Source organism: Schistocerca gregaria, chromosome 1 (genome assembly GCF_023897955.1).
Source record: "Schistocerca gregaria isolate iqSchGreg1 chromosome 1, iqSchGreg1.2, whole genome shotgun sequence".
Lineage (NCBI taxonomy): Eukaryota > Metazoa > Arthropoda > Insecta > Orthoptera > Acrididae > Schistocerca > Schistocerca gregaria.
In genome coordinates, this window is record NC_064920.1 from 1,105,434,301 (window position 1) to 1,105,453,590 (window position 19,290).

At 40.9% G+C, this 19,290-nt stretch overlaps 1 protein-coding gene across 1 annotated transcript in view; it reads right to left on the reverse strand.

Moving 5' to 3' along the window:
- Positions 1–19,290, reverse strand: part of LOC126282874 (trypsin delta-like) — a 47,850-nt gene that overhangs the window by 4,563 nt on the left and 23,997 nt on the right. Inside the window, exons 4-7 of the mRNA XM_049982227.1 lie at positions 17,475–17,610; positions 11,760–11,876; positions 9,578–9,733; positions 1,287–1,458 (exon numbers count right to left, since the gene is read on the reverse strand). Of these exons, the coding sequence (XP_049838184.1) occupies positions 1,309–1,458; positions 9,578–9,733; positions 11,760–11,876; positions 17,475–17,610 (559 nt within the window). The 3' untranslated portion in view covers positions 1,287–1,308. The remainder of the gene's footprint in view (positions 1–1,286; positions 1,459–9,577; positions 9,734–11,759; positions 11,877–17,474; positions 17,611–19,290) is intronic.

Genomic DNA, 19,290 nt, shown 5'->3' on the forward strand with positions numbered 1-19,290 from the left:
GGAACTTACCATCAATTAAAGGGTACTGAGAGTGGACAAAAATATGGAAACAACACATTACTATGCGTAATAAGGTGTATGGCATTACAAACAGCTTCCAGTTGTCTCGGAATAGATAAATAAAGGTCCTCCGCTGTTTTCAAAGGAATCTTGTACTTTTATTTACCCAAAACAATAGTAACCTCAGGTAAGAATGATGGAAATGGATGGCGAAAACGCCCCATCTTCTCCAAATTCAACCATAAGGGTACAGTATTAGTGAGAACTGGTGACTGTAGCGGCCAAGACAGATGCGGCAGTTCATCCTGGCGCTCAGAAAACTAGCCCTGGACGATGCGAGCTCCATGACAGGGGCCCTGTTGTCCTTGAACACAGCATCCCCACTGGGGAAAAAACAGTGATTGAAAGGACACGGCTGCTTTCCTTCCCCATTCTTCCTTAATCCGAGGAGACCGATGGCCTTGCTGTTTGGTCCTCTCCCCCAAATAAATCAACCAAACAAACCAATACCTGCTCGCCTCGTAATTCGAAAATGTTCAAATGTGTGTGAAATCTTATGGGACTTAACTGCTAAGGTCATCAGTCCCTAAGCTTACACACTACTTGACCTAAATTATTCTAAGGACAAACACACACACCCATGCCCAAGGGAGGACTCGAACTTCCGCCAGGACAAGCCGCACAGTCCATGACTGCAGCGCCCGAGACCGCTCGGCTAATCCCGCGTCGTAATTCCCAGATTATGCATGCCCCTTCGTGTTGTTTTGGTGCTGATAGTCTTTCCGAGTGCGACATTCAGCTCTGAGGGGGCTTTAGCAGCTGTCGTCCTCTTGTTTTTCGCCACAATTCTCTTCAATGATTGTGCTTCACAATCACTCAACAAGCGCTTTCGTGTGCTTTGTGACTTAGGCGATGATGCTTTTCCGCTTTTCCCGTATACGGTATAAACATTCGATATCGTGTCTCTTGAAGCACCAGGCACTTCGGCAACCTTGGTTACGGGAGCACCCACAATACGAGCATCAACAATTTTCCCACGTTGGAATCCACTTACGTCCAACATAATACATTCATATCTACGGAGAACACTAATCTGACGACGAGCGACACTTGTAACGTATTGGAGAAATGCACAGGTGCCGTTCGAGATCAAATAATACAGCGCAACATGCAGGTTTGGGCAGAATCTGCAGTCATGTTCAAGCAAGTATTTCTCGTCGTCTTTCCATATTTTTGTCCAACCCCTGTCTGTTATGAGGATGTAAAGAAATCAAACACGTACTCACCCGTGCAGTCATTCTGGCATCCCTACCAGGAAGCGGCGTTCTCCGTGATCCAGTCCAAGTAGCTGGAGACGCGGGTGTAGACCGTGGGGTACGGTGGAGTCGCGCACTGGAACGACCACGACACGATTCCCACCATCACACCATCGCGCAACAGCGGGCCGCCGGAGTCACCCTGGAGGCAACAACACGCGTGGTGCACTCACAGAAAAGCACGCAAAACACCGCGATACAGAGGAGAAATTCTCAGTTGTTACACTAAGTTGTGTAAGGTTCCAGACAAGACATTATAAAACTAAATGACGTCTCACAGTTAACAGTGAAAATTTGCACAGATTAATATATACTTCAACAGAAATAAAAGCATTCTAACAAGCACGTGTAGAGAACGTCTCATTTGCAAGGTAAAGGCGAATGCATTGTTACGAGACGAGGCTGACTTTATTTTCAATAAAGTTATTCTTTAACTTCAGCCATGGTCTGCTGAACCAGCGCCCCAAACTACATCACCATGTTACAAAGTGGAATTAGCTGTAAACTTGTATCTCTTTATGGAAGTGATCCACGTGTTGTCCTTGCATTTGGTTTCAATAACGCACTTATCTCTGCAGTGACTTACAGACTACCTCAGAGCCCTTGGATTATTTCGTAGGTCTTGATAAGACTGCAACTCGCTGCTATAAATCTTTAACCGTATCAGCGGGAGTACTGTATATTTCACTCACACACAAAAATCTGCAGGATTTGAGGTCAGGTGATGTTGTAGAGCAAAGTACAGTCACTGCTCCACTTAACCATCTTGGTGTATTTATTAAAAGACATATTCTATACACCATGACCTGCAATAGACATCTTTTATTTGCCAAAACCGGTCTCTGGGTTTACAACACATCATCAGTGGCATTTGATACATAGTAACAAACAAATATATGTGCATCGACTTCTACAAAAAGATAACTGTACTTATAGTAGCAGTAATATAAGTCTACTTACATTATGCACTTCTACAGCAATGACATGCTTGTCACTTAATACGTCATGATGTGAAATATGTCCTATAGCAGAGTAAGCAGTTTGTCATGTATTTACTGCAGTCAAATTTTACGCAATGACAGTACTTGATAACTTTTGACATAACTCCCATACGAACTGACAGGTTAAGGAGTCTACATTACCTGTCTTTTGCTGTATCCAAAATTATATCTATGTACTCTGTGCCATCCACTCATATAATTATGTAAATTACAGTTATTGAGAATTAACACGTGAAGACAGAATACACAAAAGGTGTAAGATTGCAACATAATTCTTGATAAAGCTAATACGGGTTAGCAACGACATAATCAGTTACATAAGAACATCACCTTCATCATAGACCATGAAGCAAATGAGTGCATTAACTTTTTGGACCTGACAGTTGCAAGAGAAGAACATACCCACCGTTTATCATATACCGGAGCAGTTATTTCCTTCCGCGATCCTATAAAGAGGCATATTTTCGCTCCGCGATTAACAGTTTAATCAAACACTCTTTAAGTGAGGTGAGTATAAATGCTGAATTATATACAGTGGAGAAGGTAGTATCTCACAGTGGTTGTGACCCAAACCTAGTGATGAAATTATACACAAAAATACCAGAAAGAACATAGAGTATAAATCAGATTAGAAATGAGCATGCAGGTAAGAAACGATAAGTTTATAACCTTACCATGTGGGGGTCACATTTCTGACAAATTTATTCATTTATTTCGAAAACCTGGACTGCAAGTTGATATCAGGACAGAGAACAATATAAAATCACGTCTTATACACGATATCAAAAAGAGCCAAATGTATAACATGTATGGGTGTATAAAGTTGTAAGTAGGCTGTTTAAGTATTTTTATTGGTAACGCCAACACCACGTAGCGCTCTGTATGAAAAATCACTGGCTGTGCCGTGTGCAGTCTGTGGCTGGTTTGCATTGTTGTCTGCCATTGTAGTGTTGGGGAGCGGCAGCTGGATGCTAACAGCGCGTACCGTTGCGCAGTTGGAGGTGAGCCGCCAGCAGTGGTGGACGTGGGGAGAGAGATGGCGGAGTTTTGAAATTTGTAAGAACTGGTGTCATGAACTGTTATATATATTATGAATATTAAGGTAAATACATTGTTTGTTCTCTATTAAAATCTTTCATTTGCTAACTGTGCCTCAGTAGTTAGTGACTTCCGTAGTTTGAATCTTTTAGTTAGCTGGCGGTAGTGGCGCTCGCTGCATTGCAGTAGTTCGAGTAACGATTTTTGTGAGATAAGTGATTTGTGTAACGTATAGGTTAATGTTAGTCAGGGCCATCCTTTTGTAGGGAGTTTTGAAAGTCAGATTGCGTTGCGCTAAAAACTATTGTGTGTCAGTTTAAGCACAGTAATGTATAAATTTTTCTAAGAGGACGTTTCAAAGTAACACGTAGAGAATGTGATGAATTTTGGGCAAACAGGGAAAAACTTCAAAACTACAACCTACTAATTTTAGCGAAGCCAATACCTCAGCATTCGGTGCTAATTTAAGAGAGTACAAGCAGTCTGCAAATGACATTAACAAAAGCATCACCACTCTCTGCAAAGCAGAAAAGGCAGATTATTAAAGGTTCTAGATACTAATGATTCTAGAAGGATTGAAATATACACGCATATGAACAAACAACCATTGTGTCAACAGCGTGTTAACCGAATAAATTTGACTTAAAGCCTATGTCCTGCATGTAAAATTGTCTAATTACACGTGATACGTTGGATTATACCTTTTGTATATTCTGCCTTCACATTTCAATTGAGAAAAATTGTAATGTTTACTGTATAAGATAGTTATGTCAAAGAATCTCAAGAATTGTCACTGCCTAAAATCTGACAGCAGTAACATACATGAAAAACTGTGTACTATGTTATAGGACATATTTCACATCGTATCATATAAACTGACAAGCATGTCACTGCTACAGAAGTGCAAAATGTAAGTAGATTTTTATTTCTGGTATATACGTACAGTTATCATTTTGCAGAAATCGATGCATATACCGTTCTTTATTCCTCTGTATCAGAGGCTACTGATGATTGGCTATAGACCCGAAAACCGGTTTTGGCAAATAAAACATTCCTAATGCAACTACTGGTGTCTAGATGTCCTTTAACAAATATTTGAAAGATGGTGAGGACTGACGGTTATAACTTTTTACATCTTGGTCCATGTTGGCATGAAGCATATCGTCTTACATCAGCAGCAAAACGTGCCGGTACCTGGCTATACACTGACCACATTCCCCAGTCATGAGTCACAGGTGAAATTTTTATACCTCTATGAAGGCGACTTACTCGAAATGATTATATTCAAAGTACATTTGTAGGTCAATATTCGGTTGCGGATAGTAGCCATAAATTATCAGTTCAGAAGAAAAAACTAAGTTTTGGTTTGCACGGTAGACAATACTTTTACTGACGCTTTTTGTCCTTCTTAGCATCTTCACAAAATTTCAATACACTGCAAAATTTACATTCGTTACATTTCTGTATATTAAAATTTACTTGTGATGCCCAAGAACGTCGAAACGCTTCAATGAAACTGTTGTTTACCCTGCAACCTCTGCAGTTTTTCTTTCGAAGTATTACCTACGGTTGCTGTAACAGATGGGCCATGGAGTGGGAAGAACTGTATATTACCAGTTGTCTCGTAAACAGCTCGTTTGTGGACCCGTGACTTCCTGAGAGTTTTTGCTTCTAAACATAATTGTCCGGCTTGATCGGAATTTATATTTTTACTTTTTTATAAATGTACAGCTGAAAGCGTTTCGACCACAGCCATCATGACAATCTATCTGATAAACAGAACAGATGAGAAGCAAAAAATAATAACAATAAAAAAGGCGCACGATGAAGCAACTATCCGTTTGGGATGGATATGTGATAAACATATACAGAGAAACTAATGATTAAAATTATAGAAAAATTGGAGAGGAAATGCTTTACGAATTCAGCAAGTCAATAACGCTTTGGTCCACCTCTGGCCATAATACGAACAGTTATTCGGCTTGCATTTGACTTTTGTTGTTGTTCTTGTGGTCTTCAGTCCTGAGACTGGTTTGATGCTGCTCTCCACGCTACTCTATCCTGTGCAAGCTTCTTCATCTCCCAGTACCTACTGCAGCCTACATCCTTCTGAATCTGCATGGTGTATTCATTCTTGGTCTCCCTCTACGATTTTTACCCTCCACGCTGCCCTCCAACACTAAATTGGTGATCCCTCGATGTCTCAGAACATGTCCTATCAGCCGATCCCTTCTTCTAGTCAAGTTGTGCCACAAGCTCCTCTTCTCCCCAATTCTATTCAATACCTCCTCATTAGTTATGTGATCTACCCATCTAATCTTCAGCATTCTTTTGTAGCACCACATTTCGAAAGCTTCTTTTCACTTCTTGTCTAAACTATTTATCGCCCACGTTTCACTTCGATACATGGCTACACTCCATACAAATACTTTCAGAAACGTGTTCCTGACATTTAAATCTATACTGGATGTCGACTAATAGAGTTGATGAATGTCCTCCTAAGGGATGTCGTGCCGAATTCTGTCATATTGGCGGGTTAGATCGTCAAATTCCCGGGATGGTTAGAAGGCTCTGATCATAATGCTCCAAACGTTCTCAGCTGAGGAGAGATCCGGTGATCTTTCTAGTTAAGGCAGGGCTTAACAAGTACGAAGACAAGCAGTAGAGACTCTCACCGTGTGCGGAACGACATTATCATGCTGAAGTGTAAGCCCAGGATGGCTTGCAAAGAAGACCAACAAAACAGGGTGTAGAATGTCGCAGACGTACCAGTGTACTGGGAGGGCGCCGCGGATGACAACCCAAGGGCTCCTGCTATGAAAAGGAATGGCACCCCAGACCATCACTACAGTTTGTCAGGCCATAGAGTCAGGTTGGTACCCCATCGCTGTCCGGACGTATCTAGAGACGTCTATGCTGGCCATAGTTCGAAGCGGGACTCACCACTCAAGACAATTCTACTCCAGTGGGTGACATTCTAGATCTGAAGATAGAATCTGAGGCCTCCTACCAAGGGCATTCCCAATGTAGAATCAAGTTTCCTCCTCACCAATACGTCAAGGAACCAAAGGCAATCGCCAATTTCCACCTAGAAGCCAATGTTCGGGCGAATTGAATTCAGATATTCTAAAAAAAAGCTGTATAAATCTTCTCTGTTGAGAGGCCAAACAAGGAAACTATCTTCTACGTATCTAAAAAGCCTGCATGTTTCAATAGGTCCGATTCCAAGACAAGTTCCTCGAAAACTTCCACAAACGAGTCGTCAATAGTAGGCGACAAAGGGCTTACCATCGCAAATCCATCTGCCTGTTTATAGAACTGGCCGTTCATTAAAATGCAGTTTGAGGTTAACACATGCTGAAGTTGATTCGTTAATTCAACATCAAACCTAACTCAGTTAACTGTAACGAATCAAGTAGAGGAACGCGATTGAAGAGAGAGACCACACAAAAACTATCAGAGTGAGTTAGCGACTCACTCAAACGCCCATACTAGACCAATTAATTAAGGCTTTTGATGGCCTGCTCGATTCCTCACGCTCGATGAAAATATGTACGTCACAAAAACCAGTAAAGACAGGATTCACAGTTTGGACAATGCGTCGTACGGTTTATTGATATGTATGTTGGTTTCAGGTTTATAAACGGAGAAACAAATGTGATGTTGAAGCGGGAGTCGGGAGAAAGAATGGCTTCAGAACTGTCACAAGATTATTAAAGCTAAGGCTATTTCTTTTTTTGAGAGGTTTTGTATTTTCAATTCTGTTTCAGTCTTGACAAATACAAAGTAAGCAAGCATAATTGTATGTGGAACATAGGGCTCTAACGCAAAACTTGTTCTTGACGACCACCACCGTGATAATTAAATGCTAACGACGGGTAAATCAGACTTCGCTCGGTTATAAGGCATATCTGCCACCAAGCGGAAAACTGTAAGGACAAACTGTGTGATCATGGACAGCTGTATGCATAATACTGTAGAAAAGTCACAGGTTTTCAGAAGAAATACGGAAGGCATACAGTTTCTCAAAGTTAAAAATGAATTCATCCTATACATGGGCCAGCGATATTCTTCACATGCAGCCGGTGGATGAACATATTTTATGATTTTCAGGATGTCACAGTTATCAACATCTATATTTTCTATTTAGAGACAGTAAAACTTAGACAGTGGAAATTGTTATCCATATTAACTGTAGAATTCAGCTAACTGATCTCCTAATCAGCAACTTTTGCAACAGAAAATAGAGCACCAAGACGTGAAGAAGCAGAAGGGAATGAAATAACCAATGGGTGGCAAGCCCGCAGAAGTCGTACTCTCTATGTGTGTTGTCGATGAACATTTATTTACTCTAAGAACTTGGAGCAGGTGTGCTACTGCAGTGTTGCAGAAAAACAGAGTAGTATGCCAAGCAGGTGAAGTTGGTCTCTGTAAACAGTACAGCATTCCGCACTGTGTAAGGAAATAATATGCACTATGAAACAGATATGTTAATGTTTTTATACAGGGTAAGAGCTTTACTGTAGCTGTTGTCATTTACCTGTAAAATACGGTTCATTTAATAAAATTGTCACATAAACTAATTCTAATATCTACAAGTGAAATTACAACATTTATATTCTAAGCTCCTTGTCCAGTGGAACGAATATTTATCACCACATAATTCACTTTGGGCTTAGACATGGGTAATACATTGTTTTTATTCATTTATATTTGCTGAGAGATTTGTATATAATTTTTTCGTCTGTAAAATATAAGTGTTCACGGTTGGAAAATCCTTGGTATATTCTACTCCCATCACTAGTGCCGATGTTGAGAGGAAACTTATCGAAAATGGGTTTGATCAAACATGGACCACACGAGGAATTTTCGACACTGTATGAATGCAGGCTTAGGGGAAGTATGGACGCAAGAGGTGGTCGCTTCGAGAAGTTTCTATGTAAATGTGTTTGGTAAATGTATCTTTTATGTGTCATGAACAATAAATATTGTCATACATGTAAATGTGTTTATTAAGCGTGTCGTTCTTGTGCCATGGACTTCTTGTAATGGTTTGTTATCAAGAACAGATCATTAACGTTTCTGACAAGTTTTTATACAGCCTCAGCAGTGGGTACATACAATCCAAACATTGATCCAAACTCTTTCCATAGCACGTCTCAGTCGACCACCAGTCAAATACAGTTGAAAAAAAAATAAAGCACCACAAGGAAATTATCCGAATGGGATGGAAATCGGTGGATGTGACGTTAGATGTCACGTGCATGTGCAACAAAACAAATGATTGCAATTTAAGAAGAAAATGGCTGATTTATTCAAGAGAAAGAGCTTCACAAATGAGCAAGTCAATAAAGCGTTTTTCCACCTCTGACTGAGTTGTCGGATCTCCTCCTTGGGGTTACTGTGCCAAATTCTCTTCAACTGGCACATTAGATCGTCAAATTCCCGAGCTGGCTGGAGGGCCCTGGCCACAACGCTCCAAACGTTTTCACTTGGGATGAGATTTGGCGACCTTGCTGGCCGAGGAAGGGTTCGGCAAACACGAAGACGAGCAATAGAAACGGTCACTACTGAAACCTGTGTCCAGAATGGCTAGCCATGATGGGCAACAAAACGGGGCGTAGAATGTCGCCGTCGTACCGTTGTGCAGTAAAGGTCCCGCTGTCGCTGATGACAACCTCTGTCAAAACAAATGTCACGTCAGACCATCACCTATGGTTAAGGGCCATATGGAGCGCGACTGTCAGGTTGGTATCCAACTACTGTCTTCAGCGTCTCCGGACAAGTCTTTGGCCTGGAATCTCAATGACTGGAGTAGAATTGTCTTCAGTGGTATGTCCCATTTCAAAGTGAGCACCGACGACCAGCGAAGACGTCTCTGGAGACGTTTGAGCAAGATCATGCCCACCCGCACACATTGGGAGTTTCTACTGTTTGTCTTCTTGCTTGCCATACCGTACCTGGGCCAGAAAGTTGCTTGGATATCGCCCATTTGGTGCATTGTGGGCAGAGTCCTCCAATGAGATCCGGATTTTGACGATCTAAATCGCCAATTGGACGGAATTCGGCACGATATTTCTAATGTTGTGTGTGTGTGTGTGTGTGTGTGTGTGTGTGTGTGTGTGTCTTACAGTGTGTTTCTACATAAGAAAGCAAATAAAAATTCGCCTGACGCCTTCCTATCCTCTTGGATAACCTCATGCGTTTGTACAAAATACTTACGCTGCACGAAGAGGCTTGCTCCTCGACGCCTGCGGCACACAGCATGGTCGGGTAGACGGTGTTCTCGAAGCCATCCCAGAAGAGCGTGGCGCACAGTTGCTGGTCCCACACCTGTACGTCAACCTTCTGCAGGTCGTTTGGGCGCGCCCCTCCGTACTGTGGAAATGGAGCGACATTTAGTGAGAGTGCAGTGGATCAGCAGGAGGAGGCGCTGCCGCAGCCGAAATGTAGTAGCTGACATTCCCTGTTACAAGCAGTCGCGTACTGAACAATGCCATTAGAGAGTTAAGCTGCTGGGACTCAATATTTGAGCAAATCCAATGAAGTTAGAAATCACAATATCTCGAGAACTACACTCGACGGGGAAACGGGAAAGACCAATTTCATATGGCCTATACGGAAATTCTCTTCCCAATTCTATTCAGTATCTCCTTATTAGTTATATCATCTATCCGTTTAATATTTGGTATTCTTCTGTAGAACATCTTTTTTCTTCTTCTCTAAACTCTTTATCGTTCGTGTTACACTTCTGTACAAGGATACAATCCAAACAAATACCTTCAGAAAAGATTTCGTAGCACTTAACTCTATCATAAATTTAGACAACATTATCTGTGGAGTGTAGCGATCTGATGGTATATTTACGTCAAAATGACCAGTTTGTTTATTTACGGGTTTTGGATTATGTTGAAGCCATCCTCAGAATTTTGACCCCCTATGGCTGTCGCTGGCAGCTCCTCGGTTTTCTCGTGATACTACGATCGTACACAGCGTACGATAGTTGTATCACGTGATAAACGGGGGAGTTGCTAGCACCAGAGTCTGAAACCCGAAAATAATAGCCGCTCGGTCTAAGGCGCCTCGCCACACTTCGTGCGGCTCCCCTCGTCGGAGATTCGAGTACTCCCTCGAGCATGGGTGTGACTGTTGTCCTTAGTGTAAGTTAGTTGAAGTTAGATTAAGTAGTGAGTAAACCTAAGGACCGATGGCCTCAGCAGTTTGGTCCCATAGGAACTTACTGCCGCCACCCGTAAATAAACAAGTATTATTGCGATTTAGGCTGTTGATTTTAACGTAAAATTTAGTCTATATTCGATGTTGACAAATTTCTGTTCTTCAGAAACGCTTTTTTTAGCCATTGCCAGTCAACATTTTATATCCCTCCTACTTCGACCATCATCAGTTATTTTGCTGCCCAAACAACAAAACCTATCTACTACCTTAAGTGTCTCGTTTCTTAATCGTATTCTCTCAGCATCACCTCATTTAATTCGACTACATTACGTTACCCTTGTCTTCCTTTAATTAATACTTACCTTATACCCTCCTTTCAAAATACTGCCGGCAGGGCTGGCCGAGCGGTTCTAGGCGCTACGGTCGCAGGTTCGAATCGTGCCTCCGGCATGCATATATGTGATGGATAGGTTAGTTAGGTTTAAGTGGTTCTAAGTTCTAGGGGACTGGTGACCTCAGAAGTTAAGTCCCATAGTGCTCAGAGCCTTTCAAGATACTATCCATTTCGTTCAGCTGTTCTTCCAAGTCTTTTCCTGTCTGTGACAGAATTACAATCTCATCGGCAAAAATCAAGGTTTTCATTTCTTCTTCCTTACGAGAAGTAGGGGAGAAGAAACAGTTACTGAAAGTTATAGGCCAACGAAAAGCGAAGTTCGTTGGACACCGAAGCCAACAATGATCTTAGGGAAGTAACCGAGGGGATGGCAGGAAACATTCAACTTAAAAAAAAATGGTCAGTGAGATGACATGTTTTTCTAACACAGGTATGAAGAGGACTGCTGAAAAGAGGAAGCTGTGACTGCAGAGACAAGCCTTAGCTTTTTGGAGGCCTTATTTAAAATAAATAAATAAAAGAAGTTGTCAATATTTAAGGCGAAACCGCAGATCAGCGAGCAGTGTTGCACGGAATGAAGGCATAACATCTGTTACTGGCGCTCCACCGGTTGGACAGGGAAGTCCAGCTCGGTGGTTTGCCTTGTACGCTGCGCCGACTGCACTCTTCTTTCGCTCGCCGTCAGTAGCGGCCATGCATATAGAAAACTATACTGTTCAAGGGACCAACACTGTGAGAAAGCATGGGGCAGAAAAGACCGCAACAGCGTAATATGAAAGGGTCGCACGAGACGATGAGAGGGGAAGTAAAGTAAAGTGAAGCTGTGGTACGTACCGAGAGGCGTCCCCATCCGATCACCGTGACGTTGGTTCCAGCTGGCGTCTCCTCACCTTCGGCAGGCAGCTGTATTCGCGCCACGGTCACGTTATCTATTTGGAATGGAGGCGATACCTGCAACCATGAAACCGACATAACAACACATCACAGTCCAATCTGTCACTCTGTACTAGGGTATGTACATTTCCGAATCAGCAGAGAACACATCCCTGCGTTTCTTGCTTATCAATAACTCTATACTAAATGAATTTGACTTTACTGTCGGTTTCATACTGGCTTTAATGTTAGTTTGTTACCCAAAAAACTACTTACCGTGCTACTTCAACATGGCTGAAAGAGCAACTGTTGAAATTCTTCACGGTAAATGATGAGACCCAAAACAGTTGCATGATAAAGATGTATCAAAATTCTTGACCAATGTTTCGGTATATATAAATACACCTTCATCAGAAGTAAAAAATCTAAAATTACATCTTGCAATGGAGATTAATAAAACAATTGTGCTAAAGGCGTTGTCAATAGTTAAGAAATCATTTCCATTTGTAAAACATGATTATGGTCACACCAGTACTTCGCCTGTGAACTATAGTGACGAGAGTGTGAAAGCACTAGGGCAGATGGTTTCGCCGAGAAAGAGCACTTGTGGTATGTGCCAGCCACTCACGCTTATTGAAATCCATGGATGCATACACAAGCGCATCAAAATTATAAAAAGTTGTGCTAATTCAACCTTCTGTCTTAATAAATAAACGGCCTGTACCCAAAAGGATGTACTTCGCTGTGGAAGTACAATAGGTGTGAAACAAATGGCCAAAACCATCACGTGCACACACCAAGCTATAAACTAATGTAGTAGAACTAAAGCCAGTGTACGGAACTCGTTCAGATTCTAAACTCCCGGAAAAATGTTTGCAAAATGTATAACACAAATGCCAAAACGTAGAATCCAAATCAATGTTTCAGTAGTTGCATCCGGGAGCACTTGCTAAAAACTGTTTTTGTCGCCATGTCAGCTTTTCAGATTGGTACGATGGATGTTGTACTACGTGTTAAAGATGGAGTAACAAGCAGATTGAACACCATTAGCGGGACCGGCACCAGAACTTGGTACAACACAAAAATTGGGTTACTATGAGTGGATAGAGAACGTATCACCGAAGCTGAAAAAGCTGCTGCCAGACAAAGGAGGCCAGAATACCAAAGAAAAGAAAGAAGACTAAATAGGGTGTAAATGACACAGGCTCAACAAGATTATAGAGCTGTAATATTTTGAAAAGATATCATTCAGGAGAAGCTGACATACAAATATTTAGTTTCAGTTTCTCATCATCAACGGTTTTGCATACTTAGGTATGATTATATCATCCAGTATTAAGCTACAGTAACAAAATTTTACATGTATAGTAATATACTGCTTGCCTACACAGTGAAATAGATTATTCAACACTGTATTACATATTTTAAGCCAGAGAACATCATAAGTACTTAAATTATTAGGGGAAAGTAGACAGTAAAAAAAACTAGTAAATATTTCTGTTTTATTCCTTTAACAAGGTAGTATTGAAAAGAATAAAAACATTTTTGACCTTTCTATTTCCAATAGCCGTGGAAGTCCAGTGTACCCAAAATCAAAATTACGCATAATTCAGTTTGCAATATAAAAATCAATTTTCAGCTCCATTGTGAATTGAATAGCATTTAAATATCTTTCTCGATGTCTCATAGAGATCACAATATACTAATTATTTGATTTAACTTTCGTTTTACTACGTTTTAAAGCTTTTGTATTGTTATATTTCAAAATATTAGCAAACAATAAAGACCGTGATGTCCAAGCACCGTCAAAGCAATCATTCTAACCATTATTAGTCCACGAAATAAACAAAATGGAGTCTTAATACAAGTTGCAGTCATTGTGGTCTTCAGTCTGAAGACTGGTTTCATACATCTCTCAACACCATCTCTGAGTAGCTACATCCATTTCAATGTGCATACCACTTTCTGGCCTTGGTCGTCTTCTACAGTTTTTACTTCTGCCACTCCCTCCACTTCCCTGCACTACGAAATTGAAAATTCTTTCATGAGGTGTTCTAGCAAACGATTCCTTCTTCTAGTAAAATTGTGCCATGCATTCCTTTTGTCCCCATTTTGCTTCAGTGTTTCCTTTCTTTTTCGATTTATCTACCAATCTTCAGTATTTTCCTGTAGCATCACATTTCAAAAGGTCCTATTCTCGTCCTGTCGTAACTTTTTATCGTCCATATTTCACTTCTGTATGGGGCTACATTCCGAACAAATATCTTCAGAAAATACTTCCTAATAGTTGATTCCTTTAGTCGATGTTAATAAATTCCAATTTTTCAGAATTACTTTTGTTGCTATTTTAGTCTGCATTTTATATTCGCCATAGTTTGGCCATAGTTATTTATTTTGGTACCCAAATAGCAACACCAATCTATTAATTTTAGTATCACTTTTCCTAGTGTGATTCCCTCAGCACTACCTGATTTAATTCCAAGAACCTTGTTTTACTTTTGTTGATGTTCATTTTATAACCCCTTATCTGAAGACTATACATTCCGTGTAACTGCTATCCCAAGTTCTTTTTTGTCTCTGAAAGAATTACAGTGGCAAACTTGAAAAATTTTATTTCTTCTCCCTGAACTTTCTCTTCCCAAATTTCTCCTTGGTTTCGTTTCTCCTTACTCAATCAAGAGTTTGATGAATCTACTGGATATAAACTACAAACGTATAGCTGAAATGTAGTGAAGTTCCTGAAATGTACCATGAAAATATTTGCTATGTACATATATAGATATTGGTACTGATTAAATAGAATGTTTTCAGCATATTAATATACTTGTATGTGTTTCATGGCTCCTGTCGTACTTCATACCATGCTGCAGTGTCTGTGTTGTTAAGAAGAACGATGGATGCCTGCTATCGGCAGAAAAATATGGTATTGTAATGCCTGTGTTGTTAATAAGATCGATACAGTACGACTGTCAATTAAAATGTCCTCCCCTGTATGAAAATTAGATACTGCATGCACAAGTAACGAGATACATAGGCCAGACACCTGCGTAATTTTCCAGTTGGTTGCTACAGTATTGCCGTCGCAGTGTCCTGCAATGCAGTGGTGCATCGTAATGGTGGACCAGCCTGCCGTGTGCTGTAGCATAAAGCAACGTTTCGCAGACAGCTATGTGCTGGAAAGTAAGCTTCTGTCATAACACTCCTGAACAGAGTGAGTGTAAACACTCTCAGCTCAGCTGCTGGCAGGACTGCCATCGCCGCTGTGTATCGTCTGGCAAAGTCTACAAGCCAGTCACCAGTCAACAGCTACAGCTTCACAGAGCAACACAGTCTGTTAGATGAAGCTGCTGGTCTATGGACTATCAGCTGGTCCTGATGTTTCTGGGCTTCGATCTGGATCTGCTGAGGCGAGGGCAGCCATTGTGGCCCAAGCCAAACACTCCAGCCAGACTTCCGGGGTCCCTCCTTGCTCAGCAAACTGCCTTGGGGCACTGGCAATGTACACCAGTCCTGCTGAAAGTAGAGCTGGCACACTACAGTGTGGATCACCCGTCTTGCGTCAGTAAGGCCATGTCGCTTCCAGCTGTGGCTCTAATCAGTCACTCACTGCTGCTAGTCACAGTCAGTAGAATGCGCGCAGAATAACGTCGCTGGTAGATGTGCAGTCAGCAGAGCATGTAGGGAGAGCAGTAGTGGTGGGGGTTGTGGGCAGGCGCTGTAGGGGAAATGCCGAGTGCTAGAGGGGAAGTACTGTTCTAAACTAACACCTATGCTCGGATTTATTGCAAATATTAAGTGAATCCCTCTACACTCACATTTTCATGGTGACCATTTAAAAAGATACGTCACCACTGCTTTGGGCAGCAACCAAAGCAGAGATTTATTTTCGCCTCTTAACCATTTGGAATTTCCAGAGAATCGTTATGAGCTGCCAATTTTGAACAAAACCTACATTTCTCTTGTTTCCATATACAAATCTAACTTTTTTGATAACACAACGGAGTTTACACAGTATCACCTCACTAACAGGTTGTGCAGAAGCAATTGCGATAGAATTCTGAAACAATGGTTTGTTACTTTTATTAAATGAGGACCTGAGGAAAAATATCATCAATAGCTCCTGCTAAGCGCACCCTTGGATTAAAAATAAATCTGTAATGTCTTCACTTATCTTACTCCAAAACCCAAAGCAATTTTCGTTTCACCAGCTGTCGAAGACCCTTAAAAATTACAGTCTTTCACTGTGAATGTCTGTAATTAGCGGAAGAACACGGTAAATGATGAAGTGTTGCATAATACCCATATGTCAAAATGCTCTCCTGTTAACGCGCCATCGTGTGCCAAAATCCAAATACGATATCTCAAACCTTTTATGAAATATGAGGAATGTTGTGAATATTTCACTCTGGCTTTATCGCTGACATGCGCGATCGCAAATGAGTGTGTTACATCAGATCAATTTTCTCGAGATTGTTGACAGATAGATCTCCACCCAAGTCAAAAGGTAAATTCAATATCTTAGCTAAATTTCATACGCAGCAACATATTAAATAATATGCACCAAACGCGAAATCATAGCGACGCCTGTTTTTTAATTGCAACCTTCTTAGAATTTCCCACAATGTCTTTCTTACATGCAAATATCACAATTACATTAAGGAAACATTAACGTACATTAAGGGAAATGTAGCCGACAAAGAAAAAAGTCTTAGCTGTATTTGAGAAGTGACATGTACCGTGAATGCAGTCACCACGAAAACGTGTAGTTGGTGCTTAAAAATGGCAAAGTACTTCACGAGAAGATAGCATTTATGTTGTCAGTTATGGACAATAAAACTGAGTGGTAAATAAATAAAATAACCTGAAAAGTGACAAGTATTCTACGCATCTAGATATCATCAAAGGGGTAGTAGATCCAGCATCTTCGGTTTGCTATTCATCACACAGTTTGGCTTAAATTTATCCTTGTTACTTCTTGGCTATAATATTACATGAGACTCGGAATTGTAAACTTCCACTTCTCTTCTCAGAAAAATGTCAATAAAATTACTACGACGGAAAAGAGAGAAAATGCACCACACAATAAAAAATTTGTCTCATATTTAACATGTTGCAAATGAAGGTAATAAGCTGTTGCTTTCACTCGCAGTAATCTCGTCAAAGAGAATAGGCAGCGTTCTATGACGAACCTTTTTTGCGTAAGTCATTTGAAGTAATCAGTTGTGACTTCCATTTCAAACTCTCAGAACTGATGCAACCTAACCTCTCTGCAGCATACACTGAGCTTCTGAGAACTCACCGTCCTAGCCACTGCATGGCTGCTCAAAACTCCCAGTTAATCTAAACATCCGGTGGTATCATGCTGCACGATAAAACAGTATTTGGGACACTATGACAGGATCTCATTGTTCAAATGAAACCCAAATTAAATACGACGAAAACTATTGCAGATACTTTTAAGTTACACGCACTTCTGTCATGCTTCACGAACTATTTCCTCTTCTCTAAGTTAATCAACTTTTCACAAATGTTTTGCTCGAAAGCCAAACACTGTAATATTCTCGAAACACTTAAGAGTCTGCTTGACATAACCGTTGCATGCACTGAAGCTGAGCAGCCTTACACGAACGATGGTATGAATGCCTCTGAGTTACAGAGAGGGGAAACGGAGCTTACCCTCATGACGGCGACGTCATTCACCCAGGAGTCTGAACTGTTGTACTTTGGGTGGACCTCGACGAACTCCACGCTGTGGCGAGTTCCGCCCGAATCCAGCCTGGTGGTGCCCGACAGAACTTCCACAGAGCCACCACTGCACAGAGAGAGATGCAATGCGAATACAAAAATATTGCGGACATCACTTGTCACTGGCTTTTAAACCATACCTTATGCTTTCATAAAGTATTTAAATGCGGTAATTACAAAATAAAGGTGTCAGAAAAATTAGAAATTTATTCTTTACTTCAAAAGAAAACTGGCGTTCTACGGATCGGAGCGTGGAATGTCAGATCCCTTAATCGAGCAGGTAGGTTAGAAGATGTAAAAAGGGAAATGGATAGGTTAAAGTTAGATGTAGTGGGAATTAGTGAAGTTCGGTGGCAGCAGGAACAAGACTTCTGGTCAGGTGACTACAGGGTTATAAACACGAAATCAAATAGGGGTAATACAGGACTTGGTTTAATAATGAATAGGAAAATAGGAATGCGAGTAAGCTACTACAAACAGCATAGTGAACGCATTATTGTGGCCAAGATAGTTACGAAGCCCACACCTACAACAGAAGTACAAGTTTATATGCCAACTAACTCTGCAGATGACGAAGAAATTGAAGAAATGTATGATGAATTAAAAGAAATTATTCAGATAATGAAGGGAGACGAAAATTTAGTAGTCATGGGTGACTGGAATCGAGTGTAGGGAAAAGGAGAGAAGGAAACGTAATAGGTGAATATGGATTGGAGCTAAGAAATGAAAGAGGAAGCCGCCTGGTAGAATTTTGCACAGAGCACAACTTAATCATAGCTAACACTTGGTTTAAGAATCATGAAAGAAGGTTGTATACATGGAAGAACCCTGGAGATACTAAAAGGTATCAGATAGATTATATAATGGTAAGACAGAGATTTAGGAACCAGGTTTTAAATTGTAAGACATTTCCAGGGGCAGATGTGGACTCTGACCACAATCTATTGGTTATGACCTGTAGATTAAATCTGAAGAAACTGAAAAAAGGTGGGAATTTAAGGAGATGGGACCTGGATAAACTGACTAAACCAGAGGGTGTGCAGCGTTTCAGGCACAGCATAAGGGAACAGTTGACAGGAAAGGGGGAACGAAGTACAGTAGAAGAAGAATGGGTAGCTTTGAGGGATGAAGTAGTGAAGGCTGCAGAGGATCAAGTAGGTAAAAAGACGAGGGCTAGTAGAAATCCTTGGGTAACAGAAGAAATATTGAATTTAATTGATGAAAGGAGAAAATATAAAAATGGAGTTAATGAAGCAGGCAGAAAGGAATAAAAAGGTTTCAAAAATGAGATCTACAGGAAATGCAAAATGGTTAAGCAGGGATGGCTAGAGGACAAATGTAAGGATGTAGAGGCTTATCTCACTAGGGGTAAGATACAGGGTGTTTCAAAAAGACCGGTGTATTTGAAACGGCAATAAAAACTAAACGAGCAGCGATAGAAATACACCGTTTGTTGCAATATGCTTGGGACAACAGTACATTTTCAGGCAGACAAACTTTCGAAATTACAGTAGTTACAATTGTCAACAACAGATGGCGCTGCGGGCTGCGAAACTCTATAGTACGATATTTTCCACATATCCACCATGCGTAGCAATAATATGGCGTAGTCTCTGAATGAAATTACCCGAAACCTTTGACAATGTGTCTGGCGGAATGGCTTCGCATGCAGATGAGATGTACTGCTTCAGCTGTTCAATTGTTTCTGAATTCTGGCGCTACACCTGGTCTTTGAAGTGTCCCCACA